This window comes from Haemaphysalis longicornis, unplaced genomic scaffold, assembly GCF_048455015.1.
Source record: "Haemaphysalis longicornis isolate Haplotype H1 unplaced genomic scaffold, Haemaphysalis longicornis Haplotype H1 scaffold_7, whole genome shotgun sequence".
Lineage (NCBI taxonomy): Eukaryota > Metazoa > Arthropoda > Arachnida > Ixodida > Ixodidae > Haemaphysalis > Haemaphysalis longicornis.
Genome location: NW_027526422.1, coordinates 141,130,880 through 141,152,498, shown reverse-complemented (window position 1 = coordinate 141,152,498; position 21,619 = coordinate 141,130,880). Strand labels below are relative to the sequence as shown.

General features: G+C 47.1%; 1 protein-coding gene and 1 pseudogene across 6 annotated transcripts in view; one reads left to right on the top strand and one right to left on the bottom strand.

Moving 5' to 3' along the window:
- Window positions 1–21,080, bottom strand: part of LOC144147085 (uncharacterized) — a 256,503-nt gene extending 235,423 nt beyond the window's left edge. For 2 of the 6 annotated variants that reach the window (XM_077679133.1, XM_077679135.1), the window contains exons 1-3: window positions 20,839–21,080; window positions 17,298–17,443; window positions 3,199–3,341 (exon numbers count right to left, since the gene is read on the bottom strand). In XM_077679133.1, the coding sequence (XP_077535259.1) occupies window positions 3,199–3,330 (132 nt within the window). In that variant the 5' untranslated portion in view covers window positions 3,331–3,341; window positions 17,298–17,443; window positions 20,839–21,080. The remainder of the gene's footprint in view (window positions 1–3,198; window positions 3,342–17,297; window positions 17,444–20,838) is intronic. The other 4 variants (XM_077679130.1, XM_077679131.1, XM_077679128.1 and 1 more) reach the window with 4 other exon arrangements.
- Window positions 13,821–18,782, top strand: LOC144147087 (uncharacterized; annotated as a pseudogene).
- Window positions 21,081–21,619: the final 539 nt, after the last annotated feature.

Below are 21,619 nucleotides of genomic sequence, written 5' to 3'. Positions count from 1 at the left end.
CTTCGCACTATTTGTCCGGGTGTGTACAAAAATAGTTAAACCACGAACGAATTAGGGAAATAAGAGCAACATTTGAAGAATAAAGTATTGCAAAGCGCTTTTTGTTGGTTGTAGCAAATAATGTTTATTTGAGTTCGCTTTTTAAAAACTAGTTTTAGAGGGAAAGACTGTCTGGTTACTTGTCAAACAGAAGCCGCAAGCCATTCCGGTTCCAGCCAGTCTAGCGTTGTTTTCTCAGATCTCACTGAAGTGACGTCACGCTGCCGAGACGGAGGCTTGCCGAGGCCTTGAAAAAAAAAAGTCGAGGTGGTGTTGGCCAGACACGGGCTCACCTGGCGGTGGAAGAGGCAGAGACACAAGAAGCTGCGGAAACGCATCCGCGACCTCAACAGACAAGCAGTCGAGTATGCGATCCAACTATGCAGGGATAACTGGATGAAGGTCTGCGACAATGTCCAGAGTACTTTGCCTACGAAAAAGACGTAGAAACTGCTGAGGCACCTAATAGACCCACTGAAGAGCAAGAGTACAGGTGCCCGCGGCCTCGCCCGAACGATCAACAGCTACGAGGGGGACTGGGAGAAGCTCGTCCTGGAACTCACGCTGAAGTACCTCAAAATGGAAAACAGCGGCAAACCATCCCTCGAGTACGAAGGGGCGAGCAACGAAGACATGGACGCGGCCTTCACCGAGCTGGAGTTGATCGCGGCCATAGACGAGAGCAACCAAGCCAGCGCACGGGGATCGACTCCATTACCTACAAGGTTCTAAGGAACATGAGCGACAAGAGTCGGACGGAGCTCCTGGACCTCGCCGACGTAGAGTGGGAGAAGGGCTCGTTACCGAAAGAATGGAAGGAAGCGGAGGTGCGCTTTATTCTCAAGCCGGGGAAGCCACCTCACGTTGACAACATGCGACCCATCTCTCTCACATCATGCGTGGGGAAGGTGGTCAAACGCATGGTATTTAAGGGGCTGCAGAAGGACCTAGACAGCACCCACCAGATGCCACCGACCATATACGGTTTCCGAGGGCACCTTAGCACGCAAGACTTTCTAATGCAGCTACACGAACCGGTGAACCACACGCCGAGGGCGATCCTGGCGCTCAACCTCAAGGGAGCTTTTGACCACGTCCCCCACGACAGCATACTCCGTAATCTGCGAGACACAGGGTGCGGAGAGCGAACGTTCAAGTACAGCCAAGCCTTTCTTAGTAATAGAACGGCAAAGATCAAGATCGGGGACCAGACGTCGCGGCCGATAACGCTTAGAGACAGGGGCACCCCGCAAAGGTCGGTCCTATCGCCCCTACTCTTCAACCTGCCGTTACTCCCGCTCCCAGCCCTGCTACAAGGCATAGAGGGCATTGACCACGCTCTGTACGCGGACGACGTCACCACGTGGACGTCTAGAGCGGGGTCGGAGAGTTGGGTGGCAGAGACCCTTCAAAGAGTGGCCGACACCGTACACGACTATGCAAAGACATGCGGTCTCGACTGCTCGGCATAAAAATTAGACCTCCTAATCATAAAGCCCCGAAGAAAGAAAAAAGAGCAAGAGAAGGTGCGCATTACCATGGACGGAATGAATATAACGCCGTCCACGCAAGCCCGAATCAAATCTGAAGGGTCACAAACGGCGAAGAGGACTGAAGGAAGAGGACGCGCTCACGCTGGTCCAGGCCTTTGTGACGTCGCGCATCGTATATGCGGCGCCGTACCCACAGCTACTCAAAAAAGACAGAGATCCACTGAACGCGATCCAACGCAAAGCAACAAAAGTGGCGCTAGGTATCCCGCGCAACTTGTCCACCGAGAAGCTGCTAGGCATGGCCAAACACAATACGGTGGAAGAGTTGGCAGAAGCCCACCTGTCTACCCAGAGAGTGCGGCTCAGCCAAACCTCCGCAGGACGAATAGTACTAGCCAAGCTGGGCTGGCAAGAGGCCAACCACAAGGAAGTGGGACCTTTACCCAAGCTTTGGGCTCAGAAAATCGAGAGTAAACCCCTGCCCAGAAACATGAGAACGGGTCGCAACGACGGGCGCAGAGCGGCCAGGGTCAAGGCCCTCATCAAAACGCTAAGACAAGCGTAAGAACAACAAGACGCAATGGGGGTCAGCCTCTACACGAACGCCTCTCTATCCAAGTTTTCGACGCGAGCCGCGATATCGGTCACGACGCAAGACGCGCTGGTGACGTGCGCCTCTGTCAAAACGGTGTTCCCGGACGAAGCGGAAGAGGCGGCAATAGCCTTGGCGCTCACGCTGCGTAACGTGAGCAAAGTAATCACGGACTCGCAAAAAGCGTATGGCAACTACAGAAAAGGGCAGGTGTCTCTGACGCACTCAGAATACTAGAGGGAGGAATACGCCGCATACCCGAGCAGAAAGTCGAACTGATATGGACACCGGATCACTCAGGGCTGGAGGGCAACGAACTCGCCCACCAGCTCGCCTGAGAACTTGAACACCGGGCCGACGAGCACGAGCCGCAGGACATAACGACTTACAAGGATATCACCAGCCACTACAGGGAAGGCAGACGGCGTTACCCTGAGCCGCACAAATCACTCAGCAGAGCGCAGCAAACGATCTACAGCCAAATGCAAGCAGGATCCTTCCCGCACCCCTATCTCCAAAGCAGAATGTACCCCGAGATATACGAGAAAGAGTGTAGCTTCTGTGGGCAATTGGGCACGCTCCGACACGTCATCGGAGAGTGCGATTTCACCGAGACAATCCCCCCACCCCTTACCCATCCCTCCACCACCCTTCCCACACCTCTTAACGAGCCATGGGAGACATTGCTTACCAGCCCCGCCTTGGAAGACCAGCTCGTCCTGATTTCCAGGGGCCAGGCAGCAGAGGAAGCATATGGCTCCCGTGAAGAGGGAACCACCCCATCCGGCACGTAGTCGCCGCAATTTTGTTTGCTTCAATAAATTTGTTCTCTCTCTCTCTCTCTCTCTCTCTCTCTCTCTCTCTCTCTCTTAGGTGGGAGGATGGCATGATCCGGCCTCCATCTGCTGTCACAGGAGTTTCCGGCCGCCAAGTGCCGGGGTAGGGTAGGGGGGTGACGAGGGAGTTTTGGCGCACGACGCCAACAATAACACAGACGACAATACGATTCAGACAATACAAGCTTCAATAAGAATATGGTCGTAATGAACGCAGGGAACGCATTTTTGCACTCACCCATTGAAGCTGGCCGCATGACCATATGGCCCGAATCATCTCGAAGTCGGTGAAGGCGTCCGTACATTCGATGACAACTTTGTCGCCCACTTGGAAGTTGGGCATCCCGGTTTCGCGCCGTTCTTGAGCCATCCTTGCTAGGCCTATTCGGGGAAGTAAATGGGTTTATTAATTATTTCAACTTTTTTCCAGAGCTCTCATTTCAACGTGGCTTTGGCAACGGTTTTATAAAAAAATAACAAACTATTAAAATCGCGTCTATTGTATGTTACACTATTTATTAACATATTGCATACGATTTCACGCAAAACGAGAAAATAAAATGTCCTTCCTTTCACGGGTAAGTACCAATATTGACCTTCAAAACTTCACTCAACATTCACTCCTCTCAGATATGACAACTGGACAAAAACACACACGTACAAGCACGAGGGCCCGTATGAATTATGATGCGGCGCCACCAATGCATCCGCAACCGGACCGAGGAATCCCACACGAGAGGCAGAAAATTTCTAGAATCGCAATTCTAGAACACAGACACGGAGCAGTATTGCTATAAAAACCAGGCGTTGGTCCTTCTTTGGGTGTGGACGAATTTACAAAAACGTTGTAGCCAGAAATTTTTCAGGTAGTCTAAGTTCCAAGGCTAAGGGAGAAGGTTGGCTTCAGTGGTTGTATTTGTTCAAATCTTGTTCGCTGGGAAGCTTCTCTGTTTCTTGTGTAGGTCTGCTCGTAGAAGCAGGCGCCGTGGTTTGGATTCGGTGGGATGGGGATTTTTTTAGTGCTACGGGGATGGGCCCAGAACGGTGCACATAATTCGAAACATGCTGGGGAAACTCTCTGATTGCTTGAGTAAACTGTGCGTTACCCTTCCCAGCGACGGCCATCCCCCCGCAGCCCAAGCCGTTCTTCGTGAGTTTCCGCTACCATGGTTTGCAATGTCTGAGCCAGTGGAAAGTTGTTCTGGCCTAACAGGCAGATTTTGCTTTAAAGCTTTGCAGCGGGGCACTCTTCAGGACGGCAATAGCTGGTAAGTATTGCTAATGTTATGGTAATTGCATCACATCATTGTGTGAGGTTGTCAACACGCGTTAATGATGACCATACACCATTTGACCACTTATGAGGAAACCAGGAGATTGAATTTGATCGCTGCTGTGTTGTTATGGCCAAGTAGATGCCAATCACGCATCTGCGTATGTTCCGATCGTTGACCTCTTCATGTGCTGTCATATTATATTTCCATGGCTTCGCGGCACGGTGTTATGCCGTTAAAAGGGCAGCTTGCTTTTAATAGAAAAGGTGGAAGCAGAAAAGGAGTGAGAAAAATTTGAACTAGTTTTGCTCATTAAATTGTATATTTTTCCGTACGTCGTGATATGAAGGCGAGTTATGAGAGCACCATACTGATGAGATGCTATTCCACAATGCATGGTTAGGGCACTGTTAACGACAAGATACACGATGTCTTGTGCGAATATATTGTTGATGTTCGATTTTTATAGTGGCCTAAGCCGTGCCACATTGGCCAAGGCGTCCCAGAACCGACCTCTGTCGCCTCTGTCATGTAGTGGTAGCGTGGTGAATGAGTAGCGGAGTTGTTACTTCGTTTAATGCAGCACGCGAAGAAACGATTATACCGGTGGCAGCCCGCTGGCGTGCCCACAACATGACTCGGGCCCGTTAGTGTCTTGTTCCAAGACCCATACCACTACTTCTGCTCCCTTAATGGCGATAATTTATAACCAAAAGTCCCCACGATCAAGAAGTCCATAATCAAAACGTCCAGCGCACTGAGCGCGGCAAGAAAAGGACAAATATACAAAACACATCTACCCTAGATACCGAGTTTCAATGTTCCTAAAATCTGCGGCGATGTCCCCAGAAGCCGCTGCATTCTTGGATAAAGACAATTTGGGGGGCAGCATGAGTCACGTGCACCACGACCGCCGCTGGCATGAATCGCCGACTTCAAGCGCACGCTGCTCCGCAATGTCGAGAGATAGAGAGAGCGAAAAACTTTTTTTCTGGTCAGATTAAGACCTATGCGTCGTACTCTTCCGCAAGAAGAATCATGGCCAGCTGGTCAACGAGGGCCGCCGACGCCAACCACACTTGCCAGTTGGGATGAGTATGGTTAGAGTAATGAGGGGACTGTTGGGCAGCGGGGCAGGAGAAAAGGATGTGATCAACATTTGCATACGTAGCGGGGCAGTTGGGACAGTGGGTCGGAGCAACAACCGCAGTGGTGAAGACGTGCCGGAGTGGTGAGGGTGTTCAGCTGAATTGCCCGAAGGGTGTGCACTTGTGCAATAGATAGGGTAGTGTGGGGTAGCTGAAGAGTCTGTAGCGAGTGCCGGAGGTGTTGGTAGTGCTCTTTGAGGGTTTTCTTATAGAAATATGCCTCGTCCGCCATGGGAGGGAAAGGCCAAGGGATCACCGGCGCCCGGCTAGTAATCTTGCGGGCCAGCTGGTGAGCCAGCTGATTACCAATAATCCCTGAGTGACCCGGCACCCACACCACAGCGACCGAGGCAGGGGAGAGGAGCGAGGGAGTTTCAGAGAGGTCTTCATGCAGATCTTCGGCAATTCGGTTGTCGCGAAGAGCTCGAATCGCCGCCCTTGAGTCGGAGCATATGCGATAGCGAGGGGAAAGGGGTAGGGAAGTTAGTTCTCTAGTTGCGTGAACGATCGCCGCGAGTTTGAAAGCTAAGGGAGAAGTAGGATGGGAGTAAGGGCATACTTTGGAGGTTATTGGGGTGTCAGTGAAGCGGGACATAATGACGCAAGCCGTGGAGCCACAATCTGGGTAATATGCCGCGTCAACATAGCATGTGACAGTGTCCGGAGGGAAGGGGTGTGGCAGCGCGCGCGAGCTTGCCGCCTGCCCTCGTGAAGGTGTGGGGTGTCATGTTGGAGGGAATGGGGGCACAGCGGAGGTTACTGGGAAGGGGCCGTTGGGGGGTGTGCAGGGGAAAGTCAATGGTACGGGTGCCCGCCCGCTAAAGCAGCCAGTGGCCCTGAGCGGAGCCAGACAGACGGCCCAGCTGTCGATCCCTGTGGAGGCGCAAAAGATCAGGAAGAGGAAGGAAGAGACCTGTGGCGTATAATTTCTCTGTAGAGGCGTGTGTTGGGAGACGCAGGGCAGCTTTGTAAAGTGTGTTAAGGGCATATTGAACACTTCGCATATGTGCCTGTGTCAATGTGCAGTATGGGACACAGTACAAGATTTTGTTCAGGGCGAAGGCTGTTACCAGCTGACTGGCTCTGCGTTCATCGATGCTCTGACGTTCCTTCTGGACGCAATTTAGGTGAACGATGCCATTCTGTCTAGACGGAACGCTAGGCACGGGCTTTCTCAAAATCACGGTCACCTTTTATACGCTTGATAAAGAGCATATCCTGCACCTGCAGTAACTATTTTTGTAAGTTTAAGTGCCCGAAAAAAACCCAGCCTCAAAAAAATCGTAGTCCTGGGCATTGCATTCCTGAAATGTGCGGGCGCACAGTACATTGCACGCATGTCCTGTACTTATTACTTTCTTTCTCAGCCAGCTAAGAAACGGCGGCGTAATCGCGGAAATAATATTGGAATAATACTGCAGGTTCTGATGTTGGGACCACATATTTACCAGAGCTATGCTCACATTCCCCGAAATGTTTATTTCCACAGAACGCGTAAACCTCAAAATCGGAAAGTAGGCAGCAAAAGCAGATAAAGAAGGGCGTTAAACCTCAACTGCACCTGTTGACTGTTATGTGCAAACTATGTTTTTTTTTATTGGCAGTACCAGTTAACAGTGATTCAGATCTCGAGACCAGAGCCTGGGCACTTTGTTCGTGCAGTTGAGAGTATGTGCCATCTCATAGCAGGGTTCCCTAATAGGCTCCATTGCAGGTGTTTCAAATATGAATTATAGCCAACACCTCAGAATGTAAGTCACAAAACCTGTGTCGCCGAAATCATTCAGGTGCCATTGACAAAACTTTTTTCGCTTCGCTTATTCTCTACTACTGCAATGCCGCTATCTACCACCAGCTCAGCTCTGATTTCCAAAATTTCAAAAATTGGTGACAGTGGCAGTGTTTCAGTAAACTACTGCTGTTTATTGCCGTTTTCCAGTTTTCGATACCATTTGCGTAGAGAGCTGGTCCCATTAATCGCAATTTTTTAAAAGAAGCTCTGCACTAGCCTTGCTTTTTTTCTTATACTGACTTGATTATTCGTGTGGGAGCTAAAACTAAACAAAAAAGTCGCATTTTCAAGCCACCCCATTTCATAGGAGCGATTTTCCGTACAAGCCGGGTCAACTTTCCAAGCGTTGCAGTCCCACACCAGGAGCGTCTTCCAGTGGTAGCAAAAGCCGAGCGCCAGGCCGGGGAGTGGCTTGTACCTATTCTCCCGGCAAATGCCCGGCACCAACAAGGCACACGAATGCACATGGTGCCTTTCACTACCACGGTGGACACTCTACTCGGTAACCGCCTGTGGTAGGGGACACGCCGCCAGACTCTTTCACCCCCCGGCAATGCAGTGTTGTAGTGTAGAAGGCCGGGGGGCCCGCCAGATTGACAAGGGTCAGAAGCCCCTCGCAAGGGTAAAGGCAGCTTTCCAGGCGTGAATTTCCCCTTCAAGGGTACGCGGTACGCGGATGCGAACCCGGTACCTCCCCCATATGAGGCGAGCGCAGTACCTCTGAGAGATCGGTGATGGGCCATAGCATGTCTCCGAAGTGCGCTACAGGAAAGTTGTGTCTACGTAATCCAGGGACGCCTTGACCGCCAGGCTCAGAGGTTAACTGCAGAGGGTTTTACGACACCATTGCTTAAGACGGTCGCTGAGCGCCTCCGCATCTAGTTTAAAAGGCAAAACCAAAGCGCACAGGCCCGATGAAAACAAGAAAAAAAGGAGGGTCAAAGTGATGCTTTATCTTCATAAGGTGTCGCACAACATAAAGAAAATTGCTTCATGGCATGGTGTTCGAGTACTGCTTTCCGCACCATGAAAGCTGTCCGGACTGTGAACGCACATTGAAAATGTGGGAAAAAATTAACGCGCATCGAAAACAAATCACGTAAAGAAATATTTACAGTGTGAGGAAGGAGTGATTTACAATATTCCCATGAGGTGTGGAAAGTCCTATTCAGAAAAACAGGCCGATGCATAAACGACCAGTTATGAGAGCACTGTGCGTTCACCAGTTCTCAAGAAGCTCTGTCACTGTCATGAGTGCAACCGTGTTTAAAAGTGTTACTTCTCTGAAAAAAGACAGTACACAGACAGAGAGGGAAATACTTGAACCATTCTACATCGGCCAACAGCAGGAATAAAATTGCATCGGTGTTCCATTCATTTCCCTCAGCGATAAAAAGAACACCTTCCTACAAAGCTGAGCTGGAAATAGCAAATAATTGTTTAGAATGATAGCATTTTTTATCGGAACATGCGCACTTGTTGGCCCATGTGTTGGCACGGATTGCTCGCAGGTTGAGTTTGTTTTTCAAGTAAATGTCAGTTGCTAGGCCAGCGTGTGTTGTCTCTTCTCTACTTCGTGTTACCAACCGGCCCAGCAGACTGCACTTTTCCTACAAACCAATCGTAAGGAATCAAGCTATGGATAGACACCAAGAATAAGATGTCTCTTTTAAGTGCAAGTGTGATCGGAGTACATCTTCCCTGTGCCGGATCTGGTACAAAACACTGTACAATTTTGCTTGCGACAACTGCATTATTTACAGTGGTTGATGAGCGACTTTGTTGTACATTGCTCATCAAGCTTAGCAGTTTATAGTGCAAATACCGGGAGAGCTGGCAAAGGCGATGGCGAAGGTATCGGTGCTATAAACATTACACTGGTGTGTGCATGAGAAGCACCAACTTCACAGTTAAAGCCCTCGCATGAATTCGTTGTACAGTAGACTCTCGAGTAATGGAACTCCAAGAGACCGAAAAAATTAGTTCCAATGAACAGGAGTTTCGTTTACTGAGAGAGATGTGCAAAATTTCAAATTTATGTGCATACACATACCTAAAGGCAGTCTAAGCACTGGAAGGTCAATGTAGCAAATAGTTTTTTAGAAGGCAAGACAACTGCAAAAGGTTTAGGCACGGCATTCACAAAGTATATTTGGCAACAATTAGTCACTGTGTCCTAAAAATGCGCGAAAATGCATCAAAAAGCCGCTTTCGAAGTCAAGAATGATGTCCCTTCTTTTCTAACGTAAGCGCATGGTGTGCAGGCCCCACGCCTCCACTTCGCGAGTGCTTACGAGCCACCGAATTTAGAAGACGGAAACGCAGCAATGAAGCACGAATAGCACCACCATAGCACGAACAATGTGGCAGGAGCCAAGCCCTCTAACCTCGGCGACTTGAATCGAGACCGAACGACTAGAACAAGAACTGGGATGTTGCATTCGTTGCGCAAACACGGCTAACCACTTACGATACGAGGCTTACGAGGCCAACGAGGCTAAAAAAAGAAAACAAAAACTAAACAGACGGAACAGGAAAAAGCTGATGCTATTGGTTATAGGTTTCACAAGAAGTTCCATTTCCGGTTCCCTTCACACAGTGAGGTGGACATTTTAGTTCCGATTACCGAAAATTTATTTACTTTATCTGAGTACAAACCCAACTAACTTACAGGCTACAGTTCCTGTTAAGTGGCAATTCCGTTTAAGCGATTTCCGTTTATCGAGATTCTATTGTAGCATACTACATAAGCATTTTTAACTCTCCCCGCAGCTTCATGGCTGTAAACACGAGGTGCTCTTGAGAAGCAGCAACTTTACAGCATGAAGGCCTCGCATGAATCCATTCCAACGTACTAAAGACTTCAATTCGTGCCATACCCTTCTAGAATCAAGAGCCAACCCCTGTGAAAGAGCGACATAGCAAGTCGAAGGACCGACATCAAACGATTGCAACCTGCTGAGCAACTGTTTCCTATTCTTACTGCAGCTGTACAGCCAGAATATGCTTCAAAAGCAGCGACATGAAGCACTGAAGGCCTGAAGTTAAACTATTTTTATATACCGCATCATTTTCTATTCTTACCGCAGCTGCATAATCAGATGCAATTGTGCGTGCTTGAAACTCAGTGACATCGAACCCTGAAGCCTCTTTAACTCCTGTCACAGTTTCTAGAAAAATAACCAATCAAACTTCCAAGTGCGGGGAAGAGGTGCTGAATCTAAATAAACTCGAGATTTATGGGGAGTCTCTGAAACAATTGTTTCAGTATGTAGCATAACGGCTTTCTCATGGCAAGGGGACGCTGGACACCTAAATGTTTGCCAACACACTTTGTAGACTCATTTGTGTAAACTTAAACTCGATTAATAATCTGCACAAGCACTAAAATGTAATCATAAAAATACACCCATCACTATAAAACACATCTGCAAAAAAACACATTTTCGTTGTTCACTAAGGCCATTCCTCCAACTCTGAAGAAAAATGACAGCAACTCCACTCCGCGGATGATGGCGAGGGTGCATAGTACGGAGACTGTAAATGACATCCAAGTTGCGCCCCCACCGTCTTTCCATTTGAGCCGTAAGTTGCACCTTGTTTATTCCCTAAATGAAACTGCAACTTACGGCTCAAATCAAATTTTGCTTGATTTTCTATTGGTGGTGTGCGCACGGATGAACGCGGACAGACATACAGGCGAGGGAGTAAGCCGTTTGACTCTCGGGTACTAACCCACGGTCGTAGCTGAATGGGTAAGACGACTGACACTAACTCGGTCTGGTCTACGAGACACAGGCTCGAATCCTGCCGGTGCCTGAGTGACTTTTTGCGATTGTAAATGCTATGCGCACCGATGAGGGCGGACATTGTACGGTACTAAGGTACTCCGCACCTAAAATAAAGGCAGCATAAATTGCTGGTTCATTCCTCCGAAATGCACTGAGCTATTTCAAAATAACTTAAATAGCTCACGACACTTCTGGCATATTACAACACTGCGGAAAAAACGCAAGGCAATCTGAGCACAGTACACGCTTAGTCAGCTTCTCTGATGCCACCTTATTTGGCAACGGGAACAAACCAACAGCATAGCAGACATAGTAAAACACTGCATGTATGAACATTTTCGCAATTTATCAAAAAACATCTGAAGTAATCCCGCGGGGCCACTCCCAGCTTTCTGCAATGACGGGGTCCAAAATCCAGCAATGCTACGGTATTAATGGATGCTTACCTCTTTTATACCATCTAAAGTATACTACTTATAAAAACCAACACCCATACTCCACAGCAGTCATAAAACACTCGGTATATAACGCCAGCGCATTTGATTACCGGAACGATATTCGCGTTCGTCCACACTGCTTTGTTTGTAAAGCTACCCAGTCTCAGACGATTCTGTACGAACGTTTCGTTCTACGCACCTCTCTCACACAATGCCGTAATTAGAGTATTCCAGTTTACTGTAGCCGTAATCATGCTTGTTTACGTCCGGATAAAAAAAAAGACTCAGTCTATATGCACGACGTCCCGAAGTCGTGTGGGTCATCTGGAAATAGCTATACGCACGACGTGCTGATTTGCCACCCCATGGCTAGCTTCAACAGCAAAATATTTTGGGCGGCACGAAACCACTGCATGCCCACGTGTTTTCTGGCGCTGCAGTCGCACCCGGCTTCACTTTTCCTTGCTTCTACCCTAGTAGGCCGCGTCGACACCTGACGTTCAGGAACGGTGGACGAGCCCTAGTGCACATGTGGAGTGCATTCGGCAGGCATTCTCAGATAATGAATGGCAGCCTATCATTGTCCCTGAAGAAGAAAGTGTATGACAGCTGCATCTTATCGGTACTCACCTACGGGGCAGAAACTTGGAGGCTCACTAAGAGGGTTCAACTTAAATTGAGGACAACTCAGCGAACAATGGAATGGATGATAGGTGTAACATTAAGATACAAGAGATCGGGGTGGGTCAGCGAACAAACGCGTGTTAAGGACATATTAGTAGAAATTAAGAGAAACGGACGTGGGCAGGGTATGTATTGCGAAGGCAATTAAGATAACCGTTGGTCATTAAGGGTAACAGAGTGTATCCCTAGAAAAGGGCAGCGTAGCAGGGGGCGGCAGAAAGTTAGATGGGCAGACGAGATCAAGAAGTTTGCGGTGATAAATTGGTCGCACTTAGCACAGAACCGGGATAGTTGGAGATTAATGCGACAGGCCTTTGCCCTGCGATGGGCGTAGATAGGCTGGCGATTATGATGATGATGATGATGAAAGTTCTTACATATAAGTGAGAATGTCAACAAGCAACCACCATCATGTTTCCTTTTCAACTTCAAGCCCATTTCTTGGCATCGCGCGCTTGTCCCGAATCTTGTGCTGACCACAGATTGGGAAGTCAGTGATTGAAAACGTGTTTTAGATCCCCTGGGGACAAACTCGTGCATCTAATAATATTACACTACGAGTTTCTTCCAGAGAACCATCCAAAATTCCGCACTTGGAAATGGATGCTTCGCTTCATGCGCGAGGCGCGGGCACCACGCGTGCTCACGTTTTTTTTTTTTTTTTTTTATCTGACAAACTGTTCCGCGGCAATGTATATTTCTTCGAAAACGTGTTTTTGATATGTTTACCTACAAAATTTGTATTTTAATTTTTTCTTACTATTATCGGTTTGTTACACTTCTTTTGATCGTTTCTCTCAACGTGTCGACGAACATTTTCATTTCGATAATTTTTTTGCTGCCATTATTTATGACAAAGTTTTAAAAACTGGTGTTTCTGGAAAGGGCGTCGAATCACATCCATTGTATGCCACTGCAACACGTGCCTAACCAACGTTGTTAGCCCCTCAAAAAATGTTTTGTTGACATCTGAAAATTGTTCAGTGCCTTGAAGTAACAAAACAGTTCAATGGCTCTTAACATCAATAGCTTCATATTCTAATTTATCACATTAGGACTTCTCGATCAGCTTTTTTTAATTCAAGTTTTCTTGTGGTGCAACGAACGTTGACATTCATAATTTACTTGAAATACTCACTCTTCCGCAGGCAACAGTCCTATCGAAAGACTTGTGCAATTTAAAGCGGAGTCTGGAAGGGTCTGATGAAGCCTAGCAGCTGATGCGGGAACTAGGAAACTGCCAAACCAATCACAAGGCGAAGGTGACTGCCTTCACGGATGAGGCCAAGCAGCTTCAAATTTTAGTGGTGCAGACAGCGTACATGCAGCGTGGGTTTGAATCATTTCCCAAGTGCTTGTGCTTGATGCGACATGCCGTACAAATAAGCTGAAGACGCCGCTTTTTGTTTTTCTTGTCCAAGGTGGGTGTGGCGCCAGTCAAGCGGTTGGCGATGCCTTCGTAGCCTCGGTGCAGTACTATGTTGTGTCCAATCTCTTGGGGACATTTGTCAAAGAAAACCCCAGTAGCCACGAGACTAAGGTATTATAGTTGTGGACAAAGGTTTCACATCGACAAACGCCATCTGCAACGCATTTACAAGTGCCCCTTCCGTACAGCTTTGCCAGTTCCATGTGGGCAAGGCATTTGGCGTAGCAGCTGGCTGTTTGGGAAGGTCAGTCGAAGAGAAGCAAAAGATGGCTTGCAGTTTCAAATAAATGCTGCATGATCCCACCATGGAAACTTTCCAAGAAGTGAAAGCAGACTTTCAGCGTTACGCCAGCAAATCAAATAGGCAGTTGCGTACTTTGACGAAAACTGGGGCAATATAACGGAGATGGGCGTCAGTCATATTTGCGACAAGGAATTTACGTTTGGTGACAACACAACCAATCGTGTGGAGTCAGAGAACTGTTTAATCAATAAAGTGCTCAAGTCATGCAGCAAGCTCCATGCAGCACTAGCCAATCTTCTGGAGTTAGCTAGCATCAGGAGGCAAAACACATGTCATGCTGCGACTTTACTCGAGACCTGCAACTATTACTCGTACGACACCTCACAAGACATCGAGAGGCAATGCGAAAAGGTTTTGACTCCATCTGCATGTCACTTGGTGAGCAAGTAGCTAACGAAGATTTCGTTTGATTTCATTTCATTTATTTACTTTCAGGGCCCGGGGGCGTTACAGAAAGGAGTGGGGCTTAACAGGAACTAAACATGTGCACACAATACATTTAAAGCACTTCTCGAAGGGTGATGGCCTTGAAGTTATTTGTGTCCGTGATGGAGGCGATGGCGGCGGGAAGGTGGTTCCAGTCTCTGCTTGTTCGGGGGATGAAAGAATCGTGATAAAGATTAGTTCGACTAGATGGCACACCAACTTTTAAACCATGATCCAAACGGGACGAAATATAGGAGGGGTTTGTGAAAAGCTGTTCTTTCAAAATGGGATTGTCATGAAAGATTTTGTGGAAGAGTGAACGTGGTGAACACTTACGGCGCAATGACAAATCAGGAAAGTTTAGTGACTTCTTCATGGCAGTTACGCTAGAATGGCGAGGTTAGTTAGAAAATACAAAACGAGCTGCGGGGTTTTGAATCGATTCGACGGTGAGGATGAGAGTGGTTTTGGAGGGATCCCAGATGGCGCATGCGTATTCTAATTTCGGACGTACCAGCGTTTTGAAAACAGTAAGTTAAGCGATGACGGCGCAGATGAAAAATTACGAAGTACCCTAGCATACGATTACAATGATTAATGATATAGTCAACACGCACTTGCCGAGACAGGTTATTTGTGATACCAAGACCGAGGTACTTGTATGAATCGACGTATGATAAAGACGCGCCGTTGAGATTATACGTACATGTGTTAGCAATATTAGCGCGACGCGAAGTCCGCATGTTTTTACATGTCTTCACGTTAAGTCGCATCAGCCATTTACTGCACCAATCCGATAGGTTTTCAAGACCGGTTGGAAGTTCGAAGATGTCAGCCGGCCTAAAAACTTTTCGATACAATACACAATCGTCAGCGAAGAGCTAATGGTAGGAAAAGTGACGCAATCGGGAAGATCGCTAATGTAAATAAGAAAGAGCTATTGCACCAGCACTGACCCTTCAGGTACGCCGGACGTTACAATACCGGAGGGGGATAAGAAGTCAGCGGTTACGTACTGGGTTCGGTTAGTAAGAAAGTCTTTGATCCAAGAGAGCACACTAGGGTCAATGTTAAGTTTGCTAAGCTTCATAATTAGTAAGTCGTGAGATGCAGTGTCAAAAGCTTTCCCGAAATAAAAAACAATAAAGTCAGTGTCTAAACACTGATCAGCGTTAATAAACAGGTCGTTAGTAAAGGATAAAAGCTGAGTTTCGCATGACATCTTCCTAAAGCCGTGCTGCCAGTTGTTGAAAAAGGAATTTTCTTCGAGAAAACTAATTAAATATGAATTTACTATGTGTTCTAACATTTTACAGGGAATGTTCGTCAATGAAAAGGGATGGTAGTTTTCCGGGGAGCAAGTGTTACCTGATATGTGAACGGGAACCACCTTGCCCTGTTTCCAATCGCCAGGTTGACGTGACACTGCAAAGACTGATGAAAGGTCTCCGAAAGAATTATTGATGAGTAAACCTCTGTACATTTCAATATCTTAGAATTAATGCCATCATAACCCGCTGACGAAGACGTTTTCAAGTTGCTGATTGGTTTTCTAACTCTTCCGCAATCTATTACAATATAATCCATGGGGAAAAATTATGGCTGATGGCAGTTGAAACAGAAAATGGGGAGCTTTGCAGAAAAACTGAACAAAATGCATCATTTAAAAACTTGCAGCATTCGTCATTTGGAACAGGTACGCCACAGTGTGTTAATTCTACTATCCTGCTTTTGTAACCCTTCATAATAGACCGAAATTTTCGCGGATATTTTGTAGGTAAGAGGGAACAGCCATATTAAAGTAAGCGTTTTTTTGTATTAGCAACTTCGCGGACGTATACAGCGTTGGAGTTTTGGTACTGAGACTAGCGCTCGGGTCGGTCTACCTGCTTGGCTAAGCGAAACTAGCGCTTCTTTTTGTTTCGTAGTCGTCGAAGTGCGGCATTGAACCATGGAAAACGGGGATTAGTGCTGACTTGTCTTTGTGGAATGTAACGGTAAGTTAAATATACAAGTTTACCTTTAAAAATACACCAGTTTTTATGTATTGAGAGTTGTTCAAAGTTAGCCATGAAGTCATCGACCAAGCGGTCTATTTCTTTTGTCATTGATCTGATGTCTCCTCTAGAGTAATCCCGGATAGTTTTAATACTTTTATCAGAAGAACAAGTGCCTTTAGATTAAAGTGTAACGTTGAGTGATCACTTATTCCTTGAAGGTAACTACGGGAAGTAACCACGTAAGGCGCATTTGTTAAGATAAAGTCGAACATGTTGAAACTAGTGGTAGTGCGTGTGGGTTTAAGAACGATTTGGGTTAGATTGAAGTCAAGGTATGCGTTTATGAAGTCAGTACACTCCGAAGAATTTGTAGTAACGGCTACAGATTCACTTCGCCACTTTAAGCTTGGTAGGTTGAAATCTCCCATAATAAATCACGGCAAATTCGGGTACCTCATATTGACACTGTTTAACACATGTTGTTCGACAGAAACCGAAATCAAGACGGTAGGTGACCGGTAACGTGCGCAGAGAATAAAATCTTGGCTGCAGCGACAGATTCGTACACAGATAAGTTCAACGCCACAAGATACACTAACCCCCGAAGATTTCAAAGCACTACTGACACCAATCAATGCATCTCCCCCACAACGAACGCCACGCCACGATCGTAACGGAATGTGATTGAGGAAAGTGATCGCGAAATCAGGAAAACATCAAAAGATAAATATGAAGTCGCATTTGGAGTTGGATAAGCTTGCCATCAGGTTTGCCTGGACAGCCAGGCTTGCAGCTGCACAACGTTTTCAAAGATGGAGCTGTTTTGCAGGCATTTCTTAGGAGTGTGTGTCAAGTTTCCAAAAAAACGTGATATGGACAAAGCCGTGCACAAGGGTTGGTTTAAGACCTAGAAAATGAGCTTTGTTGGGCCGTCTGAAGAAGCGAATTCAGAAGAGAGCCACTGTACAGGGAATGCCGAAATTGTTTTCATGCCCGGGACCTCTGAAGATGAACCGGAATCAGCGGTACAACTTTGCCATGCAAATACTTACAGCTCTGGCCAAAACACTTGCAGACTGCCGCCCAGAGTTTTTTTTTTCACGCACGCCCCATGCTTCTTGAAGACATGAACACAGCTTGGTTGAAAGGAGATGATGTGGGAGAAGCAGGCTTCCGAAGTACGCACCACCGGCGCCACCTGCGGTGAACATGACAAGTGCAGCAGCAAACTACATGACAACGTCCCAGAGAAAGGTTTTCAAATGAACTGTGCACAGAATGACAGAAATCAGGATGTACAAGAAAATGACATCCCTATCAAGCTTCCAATTATGAAAACCCGAGGACGGCCAACAAAGAGGCTTCGGCAGCGGAAGCTGAAGAAACTCAGAAAAGGTGGCCAGCCCGTGCTTTTCTTACAGCATTCTTCAAAAAAAACAGACAAGTGTAAGGAAAATTACTGATTGCTAGGAAAGTACAACTTAACTTTTAGCGGCAGCTAGTAAGCAAATGAAATAAATAGTCAGCTCATAATACTTGACCATGTTCCTGACAGAATTACAGACTGCTGTAGGTTTTGGGTACTGCCCTTTGATTTCAGATATCCTCCACAAAATGTTTCTGTGAATATAATGCAACTGTACTGTCAGCTTCATATTTGCTATTTGTGCAGTGCACATCTTAAGCCACAAGCCAGTTTTGGTACTTTCCCAGTGTGCTATCCTAGTTAAACGAGTCTTCTACTTCATAGCATAAACATGGTCATGTACGTAAACTGTTATACATCTTTGGTAAATCTCTTTTCGGCAATGAAATTTCTATCTCACCGATTCAGAACAAAACAATTCCGTCAAATAGGCAGTACAACTTCACCTATGCGTTTCAACTGTACAGAAACTATTCATCTGTTGCTGGCAGTTATACTGTTTCCTTTTCTGTCCGCTACAGTGATTCTGACTTCTATAGCGGATGAGAACATGTCAGGTCGTGCCCTTGATGGAAACTTCCAGGTGCAGGAAAGTCATGTAGAGGTTCGACCTGAATGTTTGCCAAGCTACGTTCTTGGCTGCAAAGCGCCACTACCAAAGCTGAAGAAGTACCTCACACCAGAAGCCAGGCTTGCACTAACATCAGCGAGTGAGATTTTTTCTTCTAAAACTGTTGCTTTAAATGACCATTTTGCGCACCCCCTTTGTTGGCAAGTACCGTTGCGACTAAGAAGCAAGGGAGCCTGCGGTATTGTGGGCATTGCAAGGAGAAGTACGATGGTGCAATGAACATGATCTGCTGTGGCCAATGCTAGAGTGGTACAGCAACGTGGAAAACTGGGCCTGTTGGTTCATGATTTAGGGATTAAAAACCAGCCAAGAAGACGGAGACACAAGGACAGAAACAGAGTGGTACCACTGGTAAGCATGCAACTTTACAAATGTGTTGAGTCATGCATACAGAATTTTTTTCTTGGCAGGTCTTGTGCGTAAGAACAAGAAGATCTCGGCCGGCATTGGTTTTGCCCCGAATGTTCAGGCACCGCGTGACAAAAAAAGCAGTGCACCTGTCGATGTGCAAGTAAAATCGGCCTCAACTTATTCATGAGTGCCAATAAAATGTCAATAGATATGCACGTATGCCCCGTATACGTGCATAGATATGCACGTATCTACGCATACGTGCATACGTGCATAGATATGAACGTATGCACGTATGCACGTATGGTAGCAGACGGTCCGCGGGCAAACCGTGCACTGAGCGTTCCCGCTTTTTGCCAGTGAACAGGTCTTCATGTTACATATTTTTTACAATATCTGCGAGCATACCTGCCGCTAAATTCGTGTAAATAATACCGGCCCATTAAACAAGCGACGATGTTTTTTTTTTGCTCGTGAAATTTAAAACCGAATAATACGTTATTTGGTGCCCATTCTTCAGCGTGCGGAAGAAGGATTCGGATGTCTCGTACCGTGAGTTCTCAGTGAACAAATCCCTGAAAGCACAATGGGCAAAGAACATTTCTAGAAAGAACAGGGAACCCAACTAAACGTCCACTTACTCGATGGTCTGCAGTCTGCAATTTCGGCCGGAAGACTTTCGGAGTAACAATAAAAGTAGTAAGATGCTATGCCTAGTGTTTTCCCGCACTACCCTTCGTACATGAGAGCGGCACCGAAAAGAGAAGCAATTAAGGGGCGATCTCATCTTCAAAAAAAGAAAGCGGGTATCCGCACCGGCAAGATCGACAAGATATCCAACGCAGCTAAGTGCGACTGCTGCTTGCCTTGAAGTTTTCTCACGCGATGCTTTGGGATCGTCGGTCCCTTAAAAAGCCCCTTGAAGCATGCTTCAAACACAGGGTTGAGCTCATCACATCAATGCCAGTCTTGGTGTGTGAAAATCCCTACGCAGCTAGGTCATCGGCGAGAGTTGGGGGAACTCATACGTAGAAAGTTTATTAAGCCGCTACTGACCAACCACGCATTTTGATAAGAACGACAAGAATGCATTGAGAAGGATATTATTACATCAAGCCCCTCTCACGGAAAGTTCTGAAGCTTTGAAAATCATCCTTCCACTCATGTACTAGCAGTGTAACGTAAAAACTCGAACTTTTGTTTTCACGTGCACGCGTGCATACACGCATATGTACTCGCAGTGTAATGTAACAACTCGCACTTTTGTTTTCACTCATTGATAATTGTTCTGAATCTGTCTTATGCCGCTGAATTTGTTTGAATTTGTCATAAACGTCTGTGTTGTCCGTCTTAGTCATATCGTTGCCCAATGAGACTGGCAGCTGCACCGCTGCTGTTTCATGCGTGGAATAACGCAACTTTTCAGACCATCTGAGAGCAGCAAACTGTTCGGAAAAAGGATTACAGATAGGAGTTGCAGTTGCCTATTAGAAGTAACCCATAAATACGCCAAAAGAACGACAAAACCGATACACAATTAAAGCGGGCCGGTAGACTGTACGAGCGAAACACAATCTGTTCATTTAATGATTGCACAATAAAGCACTCTGGAAAGGAGCAGAGTTTCCTAAAATGACAACAAAAACACAGGCAAATAAATTTTATCTTAGAATGTACTTCAGACGAAACGAAAATCGCGCACAAAAACCCGGCATCAGCTGACGCCGTAACCGCCACCGAGGATCGGTCACTTGCGCCACAGCGCGGTGGGTGAGTCAAAGAGGCCGGCGATCTGACAGCAATGCGAACCGGCGCGACGCCGCAGGCATTGAAGGAAAGGATGCGACGTCCACGGCATCCTGGCGCGATACGCGCGGGGTGCGGCGCGCACGTGCGTGTAACTAGAGTTTCAAACTACATGCGCGTAGGCTACGCATACTTTTCACGTTCGCGTACGCAAACTGTACCCACGTGAAACTAAAACTGTCTATTTAGCCTTCCGGCTCATACGAGACGACGCCCACAAAGGACCCGAAAGCGGGAGATGTGGCCCCGCCGTCAGGCAGTCCACCGCCGAAATAACGATATCGCCCTTGTACAGTCCACAAAACAATGCGCAAAAGAAACGCAGACTTCATATATTACACGACACATGTTTGAGCAAACAAAAAGAGGCGGCTCTTACCTGCGCGCTACAAAACGCTGATCCGGGCCGGCATCACACCCGCTTGCCTGCTCTTCGCATCTCGGTGGGTGAGGAGCAACGCTAGGCGGATGTGACGTCAAGTTTGCTTCCAGCGTTCCGTATTTTTATATTTTTCCGGATATGGATACGGACTTATGGCTGTTCCCTTTAAAACAGGCTACCTCACTAGACAATGCTGTGAGGCTAGATATTTTCAGTTGTAAAACTGGGTGGCGTTAACCCGAAACCGCCGCCGATTCTTCTCTCTGTGGCGCTGCAGTAGCAACCGGCTCGGGAGTAGTAGAGTGTACTAGTAGTAACTCTACGGTCAGTAGTATCAACCATAGAGTTTCATACAATTGTTGTAAGAAACTCTATGGTATCAACGGGAGCGGTTTTTCGCACTTTCTTTATCTCACCCCCACTGATCTCTGCGCACGCGCCCGGTTGCTATAGCAACGTAGGCGCGCCGTCTGCTTTCAGGACGCCGCGGCGCCAAATTCAAACGGGAGGGCGCGGTGGTGTCGCACCCCGCCCGCCGAAACGTGCCGTCGGCAGCGACGAGCGTCGTCGCCGCATATAAAATCGCGATAAATAAATGTGAGCGTAAAACGCGAGGCATTCGACGCATTTAGCTCAGACTAGCGACGAGCAGCTGATGTGACGATTCGTGTCGAATTTTCATATGCGCTCGCTGTGGAAAGGTAATCGGCGCTAGCATGAGCTTGTAGCGGCCACTTCGTCATCGACCGCAAGCGCCCACTGTCATCATCATGGGCCG